Here is a 21,093-nt window from a genome sequence, read left to right on the forward strand (position 1 = left end):
TAGTGACAGTCTTTTTCCTCAGATGGAGATGGCTAGCGTGAGGGAACATAGCTTTAAACTGAGGGGTGATAGATATAGAACAGATGTCAAAATTTAGTTTCTTTATCCAGAGTAGTTGGGGCATGGCACGCACTGCCTGCAATAATCATAGTTTCAGCAAGTTTAAGGGCATTTAAATGGTCACTGGATAGGCATATGGACAGGAATGGAATAGTATAGGTTAGATGGGCTTCAGATTGGTTCACAACATTGAGGGCCGAAGGGTAGGTCATGCCTCACAAACTTTATTGAGTTCTTTGAGATGGTGACCAAACAGGTAAATGAGGGTAATGCAGTTGATGTGTACATGGATTTCAGTAAGGCGTTTGATAAGGTTCCTCATGGTAGGCTATTGCACAAATTACGGAGGCATGGGATTGAGGGTGATTTAGCAGCTCGGATCAGAAATTGTCTAGCTGAGAAAAGACAGAGGCTGGTGTACCAACACATGTTTCCGCATTAAACTCCATTTGCCACCTCTCAGCTCAGCTCAGCAACTTATCTATGTCTCTCTGTAACCTACAACATTCTTTGTCACTATCTACAACTCTACCGACTTTAGTGTCATCTGCAAATTTACTAACCCATCCTTCTATGCCCTCAACCAGGTCATTTATAAAAATGACAAACAACAGTGGCACAACATTGAGGGCCGAAGGGCCTGTACTGTGCTGTAATGTTTTATGTTCATATAGGGAGGGTCAATGGTTGAGGGACTGGCAGTGGACTGTGGGATCTTTAACAGAAGAAGTACTATCAAAAGATTTCTGAAATAATCTTTGAATTAGTCAATGGCATCCACAACAGTGAAGTAATTATGCTTCTACAATTCATAGATGTCAAAGAGACAGCCACATGGACAATCAGAAACACATAGAGGACTAGTTCATGCCTCAAAGTGTGGAAGTTATCACAGATGATCCAATTTGGTAAATGCCAAAATGAGTTCAGCACTGCAAGCTGAGCCACCTCTCAGCTCAGCTCAGCAACTTATCTATGTCTCTCTGTAACCTACAACATTCTTTGTCACTATCTACAACTCTACCGACTTTAGTGTCATCTGCAAATTTACTAACCCATCCTTCTATGCCCTCAACCAGGTCATTTAATAGACCAGGGTTTCCTTTAGAGTTCAATTCTGACACTTGACAACAGCATCTTAACTGTCTCTAAGCACTGAATGTTCCCATTGTAAATAGTGACCAAAAGTGGACACTATAAGAGAGGAAATAATCTTAGAATAACATTTCAAAATCCCACATATACGTCCTCTAAATTCAAAATAAGGGACTAACCAGTTCTTGCCTGGACTTGTGTGGCAACAACCTCAACAGCATATCCATGTAGAGCATATTTCGATTCTGAGTCTCATGAGAATACAAATCCACAATAACTAGAAATGTCCAATGATCTTCTTCACTCCAACCACAATTCCTGAAAAAAAGGGAGAAATGCCTTTAACAGCAAAGTTAAACATAATTTTTTTTGCAGTATCAGAAAGAAAATCTAATTAGGTTGCATTTCCCCACTATTAATGCATTTAGACTGCTCAAGCACAAAAGGAAATTTTTCCAGGATGGCTTTTTTGGGTTCTATAATGTTTTTGGAAATCTCATGTGATGGACACAGATTGCATGTAGCTACTTGTCAGTTAGGGAATATAAAAATGCAAAAATAAAAACAAAAGAAACTACTTGGTCCCTCAAGCTTGCTCTGTTACTCAATAGGATTGTAGCTGCCTTAGCTCCACTTTCCTGCCAGTTCCCACAAACCCTTGATTCCTTTGTAGATCAAAACTCTAATCTTGAATATATTGAATGATCCAGCCTCCAATGTTAAAGAATTTCAAACATTCAGGTCCCTCCGATAGAAGACATTCCAGCTGATCTTCACTATAAATGGGAAATACAGTCGTGCCTCGACTTACGAACTTAATCCGTTCCGGGACCCGGTTTGCGAACCAAAAAGTTCACAAACTGAATCAATTTTTCCCATTGTTCGGATAGCGTAAGAATGCTTGGACGAAGCAACGAAAGCACAGTGCACGCGCCAAAGACGAACTGAATGAGATCATGCGGGGCCTGAGAGCTTTTGCGTTCAACAAGTGCGTAGTAAAGCAAAACAATGAAACCACGTGGTCGCACATGGGCTTCTTGTGTTTGTACCTTCGCTCGTACCTTGAATTTCGTACATATGATGAAGCAAAATTTTACGTACAATCCTGTTCGTAAACTGATTTGTGTATGAACGGGGTCATTCGTACGTCAAGGCGCTACTGTATCTTAATTTGAAACTATGCTCTCTTTCCAGATTTTGCCATGAGGCAACTATCATCTTAGTACTTACCCTGTCAAGTACCATCACAATCATATCATATGATCACCTTTTATTCTTATGCATATGTTAATGAAGGTTTGGTCTCAGCAATGCCATGTACAGCTCTAACAAAAGCTTTACTATTTTTATAAACCATTCTCCTTTCAAGAAACATTTTGTCTTTCTAATTAGTTACTCTATTTGCAAGCTAACCTTTTATAATTTGTCTCTATGGACACAAATTGCTCTATAACACAGCATTCTGTTGTGTGCATGTACATTGTACATGACTTAATCTGAACCTCATTGCATTTGCATGTACAGAATGTCAGCCTAAGCTCAAGGCATCCTTCCAAGAACTACAGGCCCACCTCATCGTAGGACCTTGAGTTTGGAAAAGTATACCGAAATGTAGTCACTGCTGCAAATAATACAATTAGCAACAGAATTTTCTTGCTGATAGCCAAAAACTGTCTATCTTTCGCTTGGTGTACAAATACAAAAGTAAGCTTACTCTCGCTCAATTTTTAAAATTTTTTAATTGACTAATGAGAAGGTTGATAATGAGCCTTAATAAAATGAGCATTGTCTGTATGGATTTTAACTGAAGTGTTTTATAAAGTACCATATAAAGGGTGATCAACCTCATGGTCAGGAGGATCATTGTCAGCTTGAATTTTTTAAAAATTGGCTTAAGGACAGAAAAGAGCCAGTAGTGATAAATTGTTATTTTTTAGACTGTAGGATGGTAGACAGTGGTGTTAGGACAACTGCTTTTTGATGCATATAAACGATATGGATGTTGGAATGCAGAGTGAAATTGTTTGAAACTACCAAAATGAAAGAGTGTCAAACAGTGAAGATGATTTAAATTGATTGTAGTAGGACATGAATAGGTTAGCTGAATGGGTAGACAAGTGGCAAATGGAATTGAATACAGATTATTGCGAGCTGATCTATTTTGCAGAAGTGATTGGGGGAGACAATAGAGGTTTGTTCTAAAGAATGTACACTGAAGAGATTTAAGGGGCATATGCATAGATCTTTGCATATAAGAACACATATTGACAGAGTGATTATTGTTATGACTTGGACAAGCCCCCAGTTTTATGTTTTGACCAAGATTGGAGCAGTGTACTGTCTCTTTCTAGTACCATGCAGTCCACTGACAACCTACTAAATGGTTTCCCAAAAGCTGGCATGGGACTTAGAGATACAATTTGTATGGAAGCTTCTGTTTTCCCTCAGTCTGACACACTGGCATATTTACAAAACTGCACCATGCCTTTATGAAATCCCGGTCATTAACAAAATTGACATGTGTTTCGGTTTTCTGGATCCCTTAATGTCCAGCCATAGAAACTTCATGGGCTATGCTTAATATGTCCTGAAAATATTTGGGTGGCACCGCTCTTGGCAAAATATTGAGTACTTTTCATTCTCTTGTCTGCAAGGAAGTCTCCACTTCCTCATCAGAACCCTTTTTAACATTCTGGAATTCCCTTCAGTTTAATTTTGAGCCAATTGTTCTACTAGTTAGGTCTGGATCAGTCTGTTGAGCCTCAGAAAGCTTATTGAACATCTCCTTCAGATTATTCAATTCCCCAAAGAAAGGCTCAGACAGCCATTTGTGTCAGGTTCAGACACCGCATTGGTCTGTGATGCCAATGTGGCTGCTGCTGGAATGTGTTTGGTCACTGCTCAGATCACTACACATAAAGGATAAAGCCCAGGACTATGTGTTGAGGAATGGGCTGAAACTTGGGGCAGCTGCTGCCAAGGCGCGGTGGGGAAAGACCAACTGCTTTGTATTCTTGACCTCACTTGGTATTTCTGTGACTAATGGAGAAGTTATGACTTTCACTCCAGCCATAATCACTCCCCAAGAGTAAGTCAATTCTGCCTATAGGTAAACTACAAACAGTTACAGATCAGATTTTAGGTCACTTCAGGATGCAGTTAGTACAAAGGCGAGATAAACTCCTGCTAATACAGTTCATTAAAACCATTCAATGTGCTCTCTGGTGAAAGAGATATGCTAATCCCCAGCAAAATAGTTTGTTGGCTTCTGTATCATAAGCAAATATACAAGTTTGTCTGTCTTATTTGAGGGCTAAGGAATTACTTCTTCTTTTGACAAGAATTTTTTAACTCTCAGATATCTCATTCATCTCCCTCACACTCACTATGGTATGTGTACTCAGCACCACAGCTGCAGTCAGAGCTTCACATTGGCCTGTTGTATTCTTCGGTCAGGGCTCCTTTCTCTGCATTGACTTTGTGAACCCGTACAATTACATTTTTAGCTGAGGTGTCAGCAGAGCCCAAATGACTGCGTGGGCCCCCTGTTCTTCTTAGGCAGGCAGATGTTACACGGTGGTCTTTCCCCACCGCGCCTTGGCGGCAGCTGCCCCAAGCTTCAGCCCATCCCTCAACACATAGTTCGGGACTTTGGAATGTGCCAGTCTGCAACACTCAGTCGGGGTCAACTCCTCCAGCTGGAAGATCAACAGGTTTCGGACCGCCCAGAGAGCGTCCTTCACCGAGTTAATGATCCTCCAGGCACAGTTGATGTTCGTCTCGGTGTGTGTCCCGGGAAACAGACTGTAGAGCACGGAGTCCCGCGTCACGGCGCTGCTCGGGACGAACCTCGACAAACACCACTGCATTCCTCTCCAGACTTCTTCTGCGTAAGCACATTCCAGAAGGAGGTGTGTGACAGTCTCGTTCCCCCCGCAGCCACTTCGAGGGCAGCGTGCGGTGTGGCTGAGAGTCCGGGCGTGCATAAAGGACCTCACAGTCAGAGCCCTTCTCATCACCAGCCAAGCCATGTCTTGGTGCTTGTTGGAAAGTTCTGGCGATGAGGCATTCTGCCAAATGGCTTTGACAGTCTGCTCAGGGAACTGCTCGATAGGATCCCGAAGGGTCTCAAGGACACTATGTGCTGACCACTTCCTGATGGACTTGTGGTCAAAGGTGTTTTTCTTCATAAACTTTTCCACGAAGGACAGGTGATATGGAACGGTCCAACTACTTGGAGCGTTCCGCGGCAGCATGGCCAGGCCCATCCTTCGCAACACCAGCGACAGGTAGAACCTCAGTATGTAGTGACATTTGGTGTTTGCGTACCGGGGATCCATGCACAGCTTGATGCAGCCACACACAAAGGTGGCCACCAGCGTGAGGGTGGCATTGGGTGTATTTTTTTCCCATTGCCCAGATCTTTGTACTGCGAGTTCCTTCAGACCCAGTCCATCTTTGACCTCCATATAAACTGGAAGATGGCCCAGGTGACTACAGCGGCACAGGTTCTGGGAACAAGCCAGACCTGTGCCACGTATAATAGCAATGACAGTGTTGATGACCAGGTTTTTTCCCGCGACCATAGCTTCCAACTGCCCAGTTTCTGCCTCACTTTGCTGATACACTGCACCTTCAGGTGGTCGGTGCTGACGGTAAAGGGGATTGAGGATTGGTCGACCCAGTTCCCGAAGAGCATGGCCTCGCTCTTGCCTCAGTTTACCTTGGCCCCCGTGGCCTGTTTGAAATGGTCACATATGCACATGAGTCTGTGCATGGACAGCGGATCCATGCAGAAAACGGCAACATCATCCATGTACGGGGAGGCCTTGACCTGCAGGTCCCCGCTGCCAGGAATAGTCACCCTTCTCAGGCTCGCATCCTTCCTGATGGACTTGGCAAATGGCTCTATGCAGCACACAAACAAGGCAGGAGACAGAGGGTAGCCCTGCCTGACTCCAAATCTGACGAGAAAGCTAACTGATTCCCACCCATTGATTGAGACTGCACTGACAATGTTGGTGTAGAGCAGTCTGATCCAATTGCAGATTCCCTTCCCAAAGCCTATTTTGGAGAGAACATCTCTCATATACCTGTGTGATATCCTGTCAAAGGCTTTCTCCTGGTCCAGACTGATCAGACAGGTGTCCAACCCTCTGTCCTGAACGTAGGCGATCGTATCCCTGAGGAGGGCGAGACTCTCAGCAATCTTCCTGCCCGGTACAGCACAGGTTTGGTCAGGGTGAATCACCGACCCCAGAGCAGACCTGACCCGGTTGGCGATTACCTTTGACAGAATTTTGTAATCCGCATTCAACAATGAGATTGGTCTCCAATTTTTCAGTTCCTCCCTCTCCCCCTTCTGCTTGTAGATGAGGGTGAGGATGCCTTTCCTCATGGATTCACTCATGGTACCTGCCCGAAGCATACTGACATATACCTCCAGCAGGTCCTGGCCAATCAAGTCTCACAGAGCAGAAAAGAGCTCGACCGGTAAACTGTAGCTTCCGGGAGTTTTATTCTTTTCGAAGGACTCGAGGGCCTTGGTCAGCTCATCCAGAGATAGCGGCTGGTCCAGCCTCTCCCATGTTCTGTTGTCTAAGACCTCCATGATAGAGGACAGGAACGACTGGGAGGCCGCGTTGTCAGTTGGCTTCACGTGATACAGGCTGGCATAGAAGGATTTGCCGATCCTCATGACGTCAGCCTGAGATGACGTTATCGAGCCATCTTCTTCCTTCAGGCTGCTGAGCACGGAGCTCTCTTTGTGCACCTTCTGGAAGAAGAAACGTGAGCACGTCTCGTCCTGCTCCACCAAGCGGACCCTGGACCGGAAGATTATCTTGGAGGACTCCGAAGCAAAGAGCGAGGCTTGCTGGCCCTTCACCTCCTTGAGGGCCTCCGTGATATCGACCCCCATCGTCTGCAGCAGGAGCAGGTTCTGCATACTTTCCTGGAGCTGGGACAGTTTTCCCCGCCTCTCTCTCGCCTCCTGAACACCTTTGAGGATGAAGAACCTCTTGATGTTCCCTTTTACTGTTTCCCACCAGTCCGCTAGGGACTCAAAGAGGGGCTTCACGGTTCTCCAACCTGCATCGTCCCTCTTGAGCTCCTCAATGTTTCCCGGGGTCAACAGCTTAGTGTTCAGCTTCCACGTTCCCTTACCAGCCCGCTGCTCGTCCTGTAGGTGACAGACGGCCAGCAGGAGGCAGTGGTCAGAGAAGAACACCGGCTTGACGTCGGTGGATCTGACCGAGAGCGTTCGGGACACAAACAGGTAATCTATCCTTGAGCGGATAGACCCGTCTGCCCATGACCACGTGTATCTACGCTGCGCTCCGTCTGCAGGGGTGCTGAAGATGTCGTGTAGCTTGGCATCTTTTACCGTGTCCATCAGGACTCTGGACATAGCATCCAGTTTACTGTCCCCCCCACCAGATCGTCCATCTGCATCAATGATACAGTTGAAGTCTCCAGCCAGAATGACCGCCTTGGGCGTAGCCAGCAACAGTGGAAGCTGCTGCAGGACGGCCAACCGTTCACTCTTACCCACTGGGACGTACACATTAATCCGCCCACCACCTCCTTAACCTCAGAGATGGTGAAGTTGCCTCCTCGCGACAGGATACCCAGGCCGGAGGCGCGGCTATCGTTGCCCCCCGACCAAACTGATGGCCCATGGGCCCACAAGCCCGACCATCTCCTGTAGCTGCTGAAGTGCGGTATCCTACACTCCTGCAGAAACAGGACGCCGGCTTTAACATTGGCCAGGAAGGCCGTTGTAGAAACACATTGCGCAGCCAATTTGATGCTACGCACATTGATGCTGACAATTCTTATCCCCATTTTAACAGTTTATGAGATTACCAGTGTCCATTTGCTGCTGGTCTTGCCTCTCTGGGGTAGCTGTGTGCATTCCCGTGGTGACAGCAAACTGCTGGACCCTACCTAGGGCTGAGGTAGCTGTCCGGCTCCACGCTGGGGCCATTTCCCCGCTCTGGTGTCTTCGGGTTGGGCCCAGGGTTTGCACAGTCCAGTTCTCCATCTGACAGCGGGGCTGTCATAACACCGCTACTCCCAGTTACCTGGAGCTGTGGGCCGGTGGGTACCTCTTGGTTCTCACCGGGTGGGGGGAGGCCTTTACCCATCCCCTCAGAGGGATCGTCTTTCCCTGTTTGGGCGGTGCTGCTCTCCTTTTTCCCTGCAGCGCTCTGTCTCTTCCTCTGGTGACGACACTCCTTGTGCCCGTCCTCACCGTCGGAAGAGCTGCCTGTATCCTCGTCATCTAGGTGTCGCTTCCCACTTTGCTGGGTGGCTTTGGGGGCCTTGTAAGGTTTCCTCTTCCTGCTTTCGACAGTAATCCAATCCTCTGCCTCCTTTGTTCCCTCCTCTTCCATTTCCTCTGTCTGTCTTGAAGGAGCTTGGATCGGCTGCTGCACCTCTCCGCTGTCTGCCGTCTGCTCCACTACAGTCTGCCCTTCCTTCTGGGTGCCTCCAGACACCATTCCTGTGCTGTTTTGTGGTACCTTGCTGGTCTTAGGCGGTCCACGGCTCGTGTTGCCATCTGTACATAGATGGCAGCCCCTCGTCTTGGGCAGGCCTTGTACATGTGGCCCGCCTCTCTGCATAGATTACAGTTCTTGGCCTCCTTGGTCGGGTGGCCTTCCTGTTTGCAGTTTTGGCAGATGGTCACCTTACAGTCCACCGCCATGTGGCCTGACCTCCTGCAGGTTCGGCACACTTTCGGCTGCCCTGCGTACGTCAGGTAACCTCTGCTTCCTCCGATGGCAAAGCTGGAGGGTGGGTGGAGGATGTTCCCATAGGCATCGACCCTCAGTGTTACCCTGACCTGTCGTTTGCTGGTCCAGATCCCGAAAGGATCATACACATCGGTACTCTCTCCCTCGACCTGGACGTATCTTCTCAGGAAGGTCAGGACATCTGCTGCTGGGACGTGGGGGTTGTACATATGGATTGTTACAACCCGACTCCTTTGCGCAGGAAGCACACATAACGGGACCGCCGACAAGATGGAGAACAGAGGTTCCCCTTCATTCTCCTTGAAGACCTTCAGGAGCTGCTCGCAATTCTTCACGCTCCTGAAGGTCACATTGAAATAGCCTGCCGCAGGGAAATCCTGCAGGCAGTACACATCCACTGCTTCGAACCCGCAGCACTCCAGGAAAATCTTCTTCACGAACACCGTCCAATCGACTGTTGTGTGCTCCTCCACCTTCTTCACAGTCACCCTGACTGTGTTGCAAATACCCTGGCCTGGGCTGTGAGCGGCTGCTGAGGCTATAGCTCTGAGGTTGGTTGGTACCTGAATTGGCGTTAGGCCGAAGCCAGCATGAAGATCCACCAAGAGCAGGTCAGCACAACCAAACAATCCTCCAGCATCCAATCACAATCCAGCGATGATCTTCAGCAGCTCCGACGACCCGCCATACGACCCCCGTGGTATCTCCCCTGCCAGCACATGTCCGCTGTGTCGAACCTGCAGCACTCGAGCAGATTCTCTTCCTCTGGTCCTCAGGAACTACACATGTTCGGAGCCAAAAGGCCGAGAAGCGTCGAGCTTGTGGGCCCATGGGCCATCGGTTTGGTCGGGGGGCAACGATAGCCGTGCCTCCGGCCGGGGTATCCTGTTGCGAGGAGGCAACTTCACCATTTCTGAGGTTAAGGAGGTCGCGGGCGGACGCCTCCTCGTCACCAACGTCATGTACAGGAATGCTCCCCTGAGACTGATTAATGTGTACGCCCCAGTGGGTAAGAGTGAATGGTTGGCCGTCCTGTAGCAGTTTCCACTGTTGGTGGCCGGAGACTTCAACTGTATCACTGATACAGATGGACGATCTGGCGAGGGGGACAGTAAACTGGACGCCACGTTCAGAGCCCTGATGGACACGGTAAAAGATGCCAAGCTGCACGACGTTTTCAGCACCCCTGCAGATGGAGCGCAGCGTTGATACACCTGGTCACGGGCCGACGGGTCTATCCGCTCAAGGATAAATTACCTGTTTGTGTCCCGAACGCTCTCGGTCAGATCCACCGACGTCAAGCCAGTGTTCTTCTCTGACCACTGCCTCCTGCTGGCCGAGCAGCGGGCTGGTAAGGGAACGTGGAAGCTGAACACAAAGCTGTTGACCCTGGGAAACACTGAGGAGCTCAAGAGGGACTTCGCAGGTTGCAGAACCGTGAAGCCCCTCTTTGTGTCCCCAGCAGACTGGTGGGAAACAGTAAAAGGGAACATCAAGAGGTTCTTCATCCTCAAAGGGGTTCAGGAGGCGAGAGAGAGGTGGGGAAAACTGTCCCAGCTCCAGGAAAGTATGCAGAACCTGCTCCTGCTGCAGACGATGGAGGTCGATGTCACGGAGGACTTCAAGGAGGTGAAGGGCCAGCAAGCCTCGCTCTTTGCCTCGGAAGCCTCCAAGATAGTCTTCCGGTCCAGGGTCCGCTCGGTGGAGCAGGACGAGACGTGCTCACGTTTCTTCTTCCAGAAGGTGCACAAAGAGAGCTCCGTGCTCAGCAGCCTGAAGGAAGAAGATGGCTCGAAGATGTCATCTCAGGCTGACGTCATGAGGATCGGCAAATCCTTCTATGCCAGCCTGTATGACGTGCAGCCAACTGACAGCGCGGCCTCCCAGTCGTTCCTGTCCTCTATCATGGAGGTCTTAGACGACAGAACACGGGAGAGGCTGGACCAGCCGCTATCTCTGGATGAGCTGACCAAGGCCCTCGAGTCCTTCGAAAAGAATAAAACTCCCAGAAGCGACGGCTTACCGGTCGAGCTCTATTCCGCTCTGTGAGACTTGATTGGCCAGGACCTGCTGGAGGTGTATGTCAGTATGCTTCTGGCAGGTACCATGAGTGAATCCATGAGGAAAGGCATCATCACCCACATCTACAAGCGGAAGGGGGAGAGGGAGGAACTCAAAAATTGGAGACCAATCTCACTGTTGAATGCAGATTACAAAATTCTGTGGATATCACACAGGTATATGAGAGATGTTCTCTCCAAAATGGGCTTTGGGGAGGGAATCTGCAATTGGATCAGACTGCTCTACACCAACATTGTCAGTGCAGTCTCAATCAATGGGTGGGAATCAGATAGCTTCCCAGACAGATTTGGAGTCAGGCAGGGTGCCCTCTCTCCTGCCTTGTTTGTGTGCTGCATAGAGCCATTTGCCAAGTCCATCAGGAAGGATGCGAGCCTGAGAGGGGTGACTATTCCTGGCAGTGGGGACCTGCAGGTCAAGGCCTCCCTGTACATGGATGACGCCGCCGTTTTCTGCACGGATCCGCTGTCCGTGCGCAGACTCACGTGCATATGTGACCAGTTCGAACAGGCCTCGGCGGCCAAGGTAAACCGAGGCAAGAGCGAGGCCATGCTCTTCGGGAACTGGGCCGACCAATCCTCGATCCCCTTCACCGTCAGGACCGACCACCTGAAGGTGCTGGGTATTTGGCTCGGGGGGGCTGGGGTTTGCGCCAGGTCTTGGGAGGAGCGTATTAGCAAATTGATGCAGAAACTGGGCAGATGGAAGGTACGGTTGCGGGAAAAAAACCTGGTCATCAGGTGTGAGGCACTGTCATTGCTATTATACATGGCACAGGTCTAGCCGATTCTCAGAACCTGTGCCGCTGCAGTCACCTGGGCCATCTTCCAATTTATATGGAGGTCAAAGATGAACCGGGTCCGAAAGGGACCCGCTGTACAAAGATCTGGGCAATGGGAAAAAAATACACCCAATGCCACCCTCACCCTGGTGGCCACCTTTGTGTGTGGCTGCATCAAGCTGTGCATGGATCCCCGGTACGCAAACACCAAATGTCACTACATACTGAGGTTCTACCTGTCCCCGGTGTTGCGAAGGATGAGCCTGGCCTCGCTGCCGCGGAACGCTCCGAGTAGTTGGACCGTTCCATATCACCTGTCCTTCGTGGAAAAGTTTATGAAGAAAAACACCTTTGACCACAAGTCCATCAGGAAGTGGTCAGCACCTAGTGTCCTTGAGACCCTTCGGGAAAAGGAGAGGGTGGATCCTATAGAGCAGTTCCCTGAGCAGACTGTCAAAGCCATTTGGCAGAATGCCTCATCGCCAGAAATTTCCAACAAGCACCAAGACATGGCTTGGCTAGTGGTGAGAAGGGCTCTGCCTGTGAGATCCTTTATGCACGCCCGGACTCTCAACTGCACCGCACGCTGCCCTCGAAGTGGCTGGGCGGGGGGACGAGACTGTCACATACTTCCTTCTGGAATGTGCTTACGCAGAAGAAGTCTGGAGAGGAATGCACTGGTGTTTGTTGAAGTTAGTCCCGAGCAGCGCCGTGATGCGGGACTCCGTGCTCTACGTTCTGTTCCCCGGGACGCACACCAAGACGAACATCAACTGTGCCTGGAGAATCATCAACTCGGTGAAGGACGCTTTCTGGGCGGTTCGAAACCTGTTGATCTTCCAGCTGAAGGAGTTGACCCCGACTGAATGTTGCAGACTGGCACATTCCAAGGTCCAAGACTACGTGTTGAGGGACGCGCTGAAGCTTGGGGCAGCTGCCGCCAAGGTGCGGTGGAGAAAGACCACTGTGTAACATTTGCCTGCCTAAGAAGAACAGGGGGCCCACGCATTCATTTGGGCACTGCTGACTCCTCAGCTAAACATATGGACATATGATTGATAAACGTACAGACCTGTGAATAAAAATGATAAATTCTGATCTCTTTATGTAAATGTTTACGTACGTATGGCATGACCAACTGTACAGACCATCAAATTATTTTATGAATAAAGTATATTTTTGAAATAAAAAAAAAGACTTTGAGAACCTGGCAAGTCCTATGCATTTATCTGGAAACATCCAGCAATCCATACAAAGCCTTAAAGGTCATTACTTCCACTCTTAGCACCTTCCTTTCAGTGCTAATCTGGAGATCCCAGGGAATTCTCAGCTCTCCTTTCTCATCTTTAGCTACTTTTCTCCTTTTAACACGCTTATCTTTCTCAGGTTTGTGGTGATGGAAAAGGGTTTGGGCTTATGGACAAGCCCATTTTAGCTGCCTATCTGGCAGTTGAAATTCCTTGCTTTTAATATGCATTCTTATAATTGGAAACACTGGATTTTTGAACTCTTCCAGGGAGTTATTTCCGTAAGGGTCTCAAACATAATCTCTGTCATTAATGCCTACATCCAATGATCAAAGTTATTTTGCTTTACCCTCTTAACTGCTAACTAATTCTAACTAAAATGTATTCAGCAACTTCCAGAGATTCCAAAAGTTCTGCCTGTAAGCCTCAGAGGCTAACTCGTATGCTCCAAGTGGAACCTTTTTTTTCCCTTTTATTATCTGTAGAAGCCTCCTCAGAAAGCATGACATGGACTTTGAGCTCTGTTAGAGAGCTTGCTTTGCACAAACAGTACCACCCCATCTTTTAAAAAAAAAATAAAATGCCTCCACATTTCTTTCATCAAACTTCAGGAGGGTTTCTGCAAAGTTAAATAGCTTCCAACTGGTCTTGGGTTAGTGCCATACCTTGAAAAGAAAACAAATTTGAGAAAAGTTCTCTGTAAGTTTTATAACAGAATGGATGAAATGATAATCCAGTCTTCTAATATTGGTTTGTCAGAGCTGAGAGATTATTCATCACTGATATGGCTTGACATGTAATTAAAAACTCATATTCTTTATTCAACAACACATAACAACTTCAATGGATTTTACTGAGAATAGTGCATAATAACTTGAAGCTCAAATCCAAGCACAGATTCCATGCTGATTATATTTACATAAGTTGTAACAATTGATCTGTGCAAGAACAACTTCCACACTTCCACTAAGGTTTAGAAAAAAAATGTTCATGATATGGGCTTCACTGGCAAAGCTAACATTTATTGCCAATATCTAATTGGTCTAGGGAAGGTATGATGAGCCGATTTCTTGAATTACTACAGTCCTCATCATAGGAGGTAGACGCTGCAGGTTTAGCAGGTGTTAGTGGAGGAGCCTTTGTGAGTTGCTCCAGCGCATCTTGCAGATGGTGTATATTGTTGTCACTCAGCATTGGTGCGAAAGGGAGTTAATGTTGAATGTAGTGGCGGTTGGGGTACTAATTAAACAGCTTTAAAGTGTCTGGAACCAACAATGGCACTAATGAAGTGCTTGGTCATGGGGCTCATTAAAAGGCCCCATTGTCACAGTTTCAGATTTTCAGTCAGCAGGCATGGCAAGTTCATTGGAATTTGTGAGATTGCTTTACTGGATTCTTGTAGCTCCAGGAGTTTAAAAATTGCTTCCAAGTAGCTATTAAGACACCAAACAGACCAGAAAACTCGATTCTTCAGTAGAAATAGCTCCACTCACTCAATTCCTGTCTACATGTTTGCAGTCAGGGCAACTGTAATAATAGCTGGTTCCTGAGAGAGCACTAGCTACTGCACATCTTCAAGCCAACACACAGACTCTGTGGGTAGCTGCTAGGTGATAATATTTATTGCCTAAAGAGGTGGTCCATATTCCTGCCATGATTTGGAGATGCCGGTGTTGTACTGGGGTGTACAAAGTTAAAAATCACACAACATCAGGTTATAGTCCAACAGGTTTAATTGGAAGCACACTAGCTTTCGGAACGTCGCTCCCTCATCAGGTGGTAGTGGAGGGCTCAATCCTAACACAGAGAATTTATAGCAAAAATTTACAGTGCGATGTAACTGCAATTATACATTGAAAACTTGATTGTCTTTTAAACCTTTCATCTGTTAGAATATCATGATAGTTTCACTTCTTTCATGTGTAAATCACAAAACCTTTTTTTAAAAAGTTGCGTTCTCAGGTTAGCTGTTAACAATGGTGATAGCTAGACAATATGCTGAAGGTGTTAGCCCCCTGTGTTCTCTATCTATGCCATGATGTTTAGATTGATTCTAATCTAAATTGTGAGATAATAGAGTTTTACTTGAATTCATGCAGTTTTTGAGCTCAGAGTTCTACATGAATGCATGCAGTTTTTGAGTAAAGTACAATGTAACCCTGAAAGTACAAATTCACCCCACAAAATATATGTGGGTCTTTGTCTGTCTCTGTGTGTGTGTCTGTTGGGTTGGGGGTTGTGAGTGTGAGAGTGTAGGAGTATGTGTGCAGAGTTCTTAAGTCTGTGAGAGGGTGCATGTGTGAGTGTGTGTGTCTGTAAGGGTGTGCGTGGGTGTCTGTTTACGCGTCTGTGTATATGTGTGTCCGTGTGTATGTGTGTATAGGAGTGCCTGTGTGTGTGTGTGAGAGGGTGTGTGTGTGTAGGAGTATGTGTGTGTGTGTATAGTGCAATGGTGGTCACCTGTAATGTGACATGAACCCAAGGTCTCGCTTGAGGCCCTCGCTATGGGTACCGAACTTAGCTAGAGCCTTTGCTCAGCCACTTTTCGATGCTGCCTGTCCCAAAGTCCACCTTGGAGGATGGTCACTCGAAGGTCCGAGGTCGAATGTCCTGGACCACTGAAGTGTTCCCCAACTGGGAGGGAACACTCCTGTCTGTTGATTGTTGTGCGATGCCCATTCATCCGTTGTCGTAGCCTTTGCTCGGTTTTCCCGATGTACCATGCCTCTGGGCATCCTTGCCTGCAACATATATGATAGACAACGTTGGCTGAGTCACATGAGTACATGCCATGTACAAGGTGGGAGGTGTCCCCACGCGTAATGGTGGTATCTATGTCCACACTCTGACACGTCTTGCAGCACCTATCATGACAGGGTTGTATGGAGTTGTCCTAAGAGCTCGGCAGCTTGCTACGAACAACGATCTGTTTGAGGTTTGGCAGTTGTTTAAAGGCAAGTAGTGGAGGTATGGGGAAGGTCTTGGTGAGGTGCTCATCCTCATTGATAATGTGTTGCAGGTCACGAAGAACATAGCTGCAACTACACCATGTTCCTTGTAACCTGCACACATTATCAATGAGGATGAGCAACTCACCAAGACCTTCCCCACACCTCCACTACTTGCCTTTAAACAACCACCCTAGTGTCAGAGTGTGGACATAGATACCACTATTATGCGTGGGGACACCTCTCGCCTTGTACATGGCAGGTACTCATGTGACTCAGCCAACATTGTCTATCTTATACGTTGCAGGCAAGGATGCCCAGAGGCATGGTACATCGGGGAAACCGAGCAAAGGCTACGACAACGGATGAATGGGCACCGCACAACAATCAACAGACAGGAGTGTTCCCTCCCAGTTGGGGAACACTTCAGTGGTCCAGGACATTCGACCTCGGACCTTCGGGTGACCATCCTCCAAGGCGGACTTTGGGACAGGCAGCATCGAAAAGTGGCCCATAGGGAGGGCCTCATCCGGGACCTTGGGTTCATGTCACATTACAGGTGACCACCACAAAGGATGAACTCAGATTTCTCCAGTTTCCTCATTTCCCCACCCCCATCTTGTCTCAGTCAAATCCCTCAAACTCAGCACCGCCTTCCTAACCTGCAATCTTCTTCCTGACCTCTCCGCCCCCACCCCCACTCCGGCTTATCACCCTCACCTTAACCTCCTTCCACCTATCGCATTTCGTACGCCCCTCCCCCCAGTCCCTCCTAGATGCCCACACAGATATCCACACGCACCCTTACAGCCACACACACTCCCACACTCCCACATGCACCCCCTCACAGACTTAAGACACTCTGCACTCACTACACACACACACAAACACACACACTTTCTCACACTAACAACCCCCAACCCAGACAGACACACACACAGAGACAGACAAAGACCCACATGCACACATATAGTTTGTGCGGTGAATTTGTACTTTACTCAAAAACTGCATGCATTCATGTAGAACTCTGAGCTCAAAAACTGCATGAATTCTGTGTGTGTGTGTGTGTGTGTGTGTAGTGAGTGCAGGGTGACTTAAGTCTGTGAGGGGGTGCATGTGTGAGTGTGGGAGTGTGTGTGGCTGTAAGGGTGCGTGTGGATATCTGTGTGGGCATCTGCGTATCTCACGTTTTAGATTAGAATCAATCTAAACATCATAGCATAGACAGAATACACAGAGGGCTAACACCTTCAACATATTGTCTAGCTATCACCATTGTTAACAGCTAAACTGAGAAACAACCTTTTAAAAAAAATTCGTGATTTACACATGAAAGAAGTGAAACTATCATGATATTCTAACAGATGAAAGGCTTAAAGACAATCAATTTTTCAATGTATAATTTCAGTTACATCACAGTATAAAATTTTCCTATAAATCCTGTGTGTTAGGATTGAGCCCTCCACTACCACCTGATGAAGGAGTGACGCTACGAAAGCTAGTATGCTTCAATTAAACCTGTTGGACTATAACCTGGTGTTGTGTGATTTTTAACCATGTTCCTGTCAGTTATCTAGGCAGAGAAGCAGAGAGGTGTGACTACCAAAATCATCTTTCAACATGGACCTGCTTTGAGCAGACTACTGGCATGTTGAAGATATGCTTCCTTTGCCTTCACTAATATAGTAGTGTCCTCCGGTATTAGCCAGGCAGAATGTCCAGTTTTGTGGCTGCTTTGCTGCATGCTCCACAACATCACTACACAACAAGAGATACACAAAGAGGTGTAGAGCTGGATCAGGAGAAAGTACTGATACAACACTCTTGCTCAGAGCTGGACAGGGATGAGTAGCATGAAGGAGGCATCTCAGAGAAAGTCAGGATCCACATACTGAAGGGAGGCTGCTAAAACCATATAGGCTTCAGAACGATCAATTGATTGACATGGCTACAAGGAGAAAGTGAGGTCTGCAGATGCTGGAGATCAAAGTTGAAACTTTATTGCTGGAACAGCACAGCAGGTCAGGCAGCATCCAGGGAACAGGAGATTCGACGTTTCGGGCACAGGCCCTTCTTCAGGAATGACCTGACTCAGCAAAAAGCAATGTCCCAGGCTTTCCATTAGAGAGATGAATTATCCAGTGAGCACACACATTTCATTCATCCTATTGCTACACAAGCGCATGAAGCATGAAGCCTCAACCATCATCATCCCACATGGACTGGGGGCCAGTTCATGACAATATCTCCTGTGCTTACTTACCCTACAACTTTCTTTTCAGTCTTTACCACAATCCATTAACACACAGAAGACTAATCAATGTCAAACAATATTATTGTAGAATTATAAATCGAATGAGAACAAAAGAGAGATGGCTTCATCCTGGTAACATAATCGAGTGTAACTCACAGTGTGGTGTGTTTCACTCACACCACCTCCTATGCAGTGCTTGCCATCTGGCTGAGGAAGAGATGGACACAGCCAGTTGCTGGAGCTGTTTCTTTTATTCACAAATAACACTAGTGATCTAAGCCATCCAGATCAAGCTGAGGAGGTTTTGCAGACACGTGCCAATTTGGTGAAGACCATCTGGTCAAGTGGGTTATGCACTTACAGTAGCTTGGGATTAATCTACATTCTGGAAAGCGAGGAGCTGAAATTCTTAAGGAAAACACAGCTTTGAAGAACTCTATGATTGAATCAAATCACATGATGCATCTTAAATGTACCTGCCACTTAATGTGTAAATTTATAGTCTTCAATAAACCACAACTAGCAGTTGATTCATGTTTAACTAACATTGACTTTTGTTTTAGAATATAGGTGATTAAGATAGTATTTGCTTTATTGACTCTTGTGGAAGAAAAAAATCTTTGGTTTTTAACTGTAGGTTATTATAGCTTTATTCTTTTAATAAATAACTGGAATTTCTGAATAACTGGAATGATTGAATTTATTTTTTTAAAAAGTCGCTGCTCTACTTGGATCATAACAACATTTGCAAAGAAACACAATGCAACTCTGATCCTTGTTGAGTTTTTGCCTAAAACCACATCTAGTAGAATGCTTGCAATTGAAAGTTGGGAGCTTTTCCTTAAGTATCCACTGACTCCCCTGATTTTCAGCATGAGTCGGGTGGCAGGCAGATGAAAATCTCTGCTTCATAGTTATGCAAACACATCCACTGCAGGGTGAAGGATTTTTAAAAATCTAATTGGCAGGAAGGTCACTTGTGGATTAGGTTAATCTCATTATTCATTTCTTGTGTAATTGTTATCCTACCTGTCCATAAATTTAAGTTGGTGATTGATTTCCTCTAGCTGAGATTTGTATTTTGCATTCAGGTTCTGGAACTCTTGCAGAACAGAGGCCTTCAAGTTGAGATATGGACATTCCAAGTAGTGCACATCCTCTGGAATTTCATCAAGATGAGGAGAGATTTCTTCCTGATTATATAAAAAGAGAGAAAATTATGAAAAGTAATGACCCTTGCTATAATTTTCCACCTAATGATCCTAATGTCCAATAATATCTGAAATAAGGTTAATGAAGTTAATTTTCTTGTGAGCACGAAACAAGAGCAGAAAAACTGCAGAGATTTCACTTATCTCATGAGTACATACTTCTGGCCAATTTTTCATGAGGGGCAAAGTTACCATCCACACAACTATATTTATTAATCCCTTTATGATTTATACAAACTACTAAAAGACTTAATCAAACATTCTTGAAAACACTTGCAGATTCCACAGAATATTAAGGGAATTTTCCTTACTGTAGTACTTCCAGTTTAGAGGTTGTCACAGCAACAATTTATCACCATTGCTTCTAATGCATTTCAACGTGCTTGGATATGTAATGACACACCTGTGACAGGCTGGACCTGAACCAAGACTTTCTGAACCAGAGGAAAGGATACTATTAATGCAGCACAACAGTTCCTCTTGCAATAAATGCCAACATTCATTTACTTTTCTCATCACTTCTGCACCTATGTACTATTTGAACGTCATAATCATTGGGTTTTACTTTGGCCCATGCTAGTTATCAAGCACCTATCAATTGTAGTCCCATTTTTCAGTACCTGGACTGTAGTCTTGTATGATATGGTGCTTTAAAGTGATCATCTAAATAGTAAATATTGTGATGGTTCCCACTTCTAACACCCTTCAAGCAATGATACAGATACTCACCATCCTAAAAGGTGAAAAAAAAGTCTTCCTTCAAATTGCATTTAAACCTCCTGCCTTTTATCTTCAATTCTGCCTCTCATTATAAATTCCTCTATGAATTTATAGAGAAAACAACCCAGCCTATTCAGTCCATTTTCGTAGCTGAATCTCTAAACCCAGATCCTGGTGCATCTTGTCTCCACATTCTCTAAATGCAATGCCATCCTCCCTATTGTGTGGCAACCAGAACTGCACACAATTCCCCAGCTGAGGCCTGACTAACAGATTCTACAGCTCAAATAATAACTTCCCTACTCTTGTATTCAATATAACAACAAACAGAGGCAGCATCCTGTATGTCTTCTTCATCACCTTTTCCACCTGTCCTGTTGTCTTCAAGGATCTGTTAATAATCAGATGAAGGTCCTTCTGATCCTCTGTATTTCCGTGATTCTACCATTCATCATACATTTCCTTGCTTTTCTAACCAAACTGATTCTACCTCCAGATCTTTTGAATATTCAGACATAAGTTCAAAAAGCCAAAAAGCCAGATCGTTGTTAAAATAAAGTGATCTTCTTTATTACTTAGAGGTCAAAGGTGGTTTCTTCCAGGCTTTTCTCAGAGTTTCCAAATTGAAGAGTTTTGGCAGAACTTTAAATGTCCTCTTCAAAATGATAATGCAGCATGGCACATGAAAATGAGGCACCAGATATCTTGAGGTTGAGGACCAGTTCAGCCAAACGAATGAGTGTATGTCAGTGGAAGGGTTCTGGTGGGGACGTCAGGAGAGGCAGAAATGAAGGCTTGGAGGCCCTCATCATGGCGGATGGAGGTGTATAGGGATTGGATGTCCATGATGAAGATGAGGCATTGGAGGTCAGGGAGGAGATGGAGGGCTTGGGTGGTGTCCCAAACGTATGTGGGAAGTTTTTTTTGTATCACTAGTT

At 46.2% G+C, this 21,093-nt stretch overlaps 1 protein-coding gene across 7 annotated transcripts in view; it reads right to left on the reverse strand.

Annotated features, from left to right (window-relative positions):
* LOC122551617 (coiled-coil domain-containing protein 148-like) overlaps positions 1-21,093 on the reverse strand; it is a 99,195-nt gene that overhangs the window by 26,082 nt on the left and 52,020 nt on the right. For all 7 annotated transcript variants that reach the window (XM_043693809.1, XM_043693807.1, XM_043693811.1 and 4 more), the window contains 2 exons: positions 19,254-19,417; positions 1,335-1,473 (listed from right to left, as the gene is read on the reverse strand). In XM_043693809.1, coding sequence (XP_043549744.1) covers positions 1,335-1,473; positions 19,254-19,417 — 303 coding nt within the window. The remainder of the gene's footprint in view (positions 1-1,334; positions 1,474-19,253; positions 19,418-21,093) is intronic.

The sequence above is a fragment of the Chiloscyllium plagiosum genome, chromosome 7 (assembly GCF_004010195.1).
Source record: "Chiloscyllium plagiosum isolate BGI_BamShark_2017 chromosome 7, ASM401019v2, whole genome shotgun sequence".
In the NCBI taxonomy this organism is placed as follows: Eukaryota; Metazoa; Chordata; class Chondrichthyes; order Orectolobiformes; family Hemiscylliidae; genus Chiloscyllium; species Chiloscyllium plagiosum.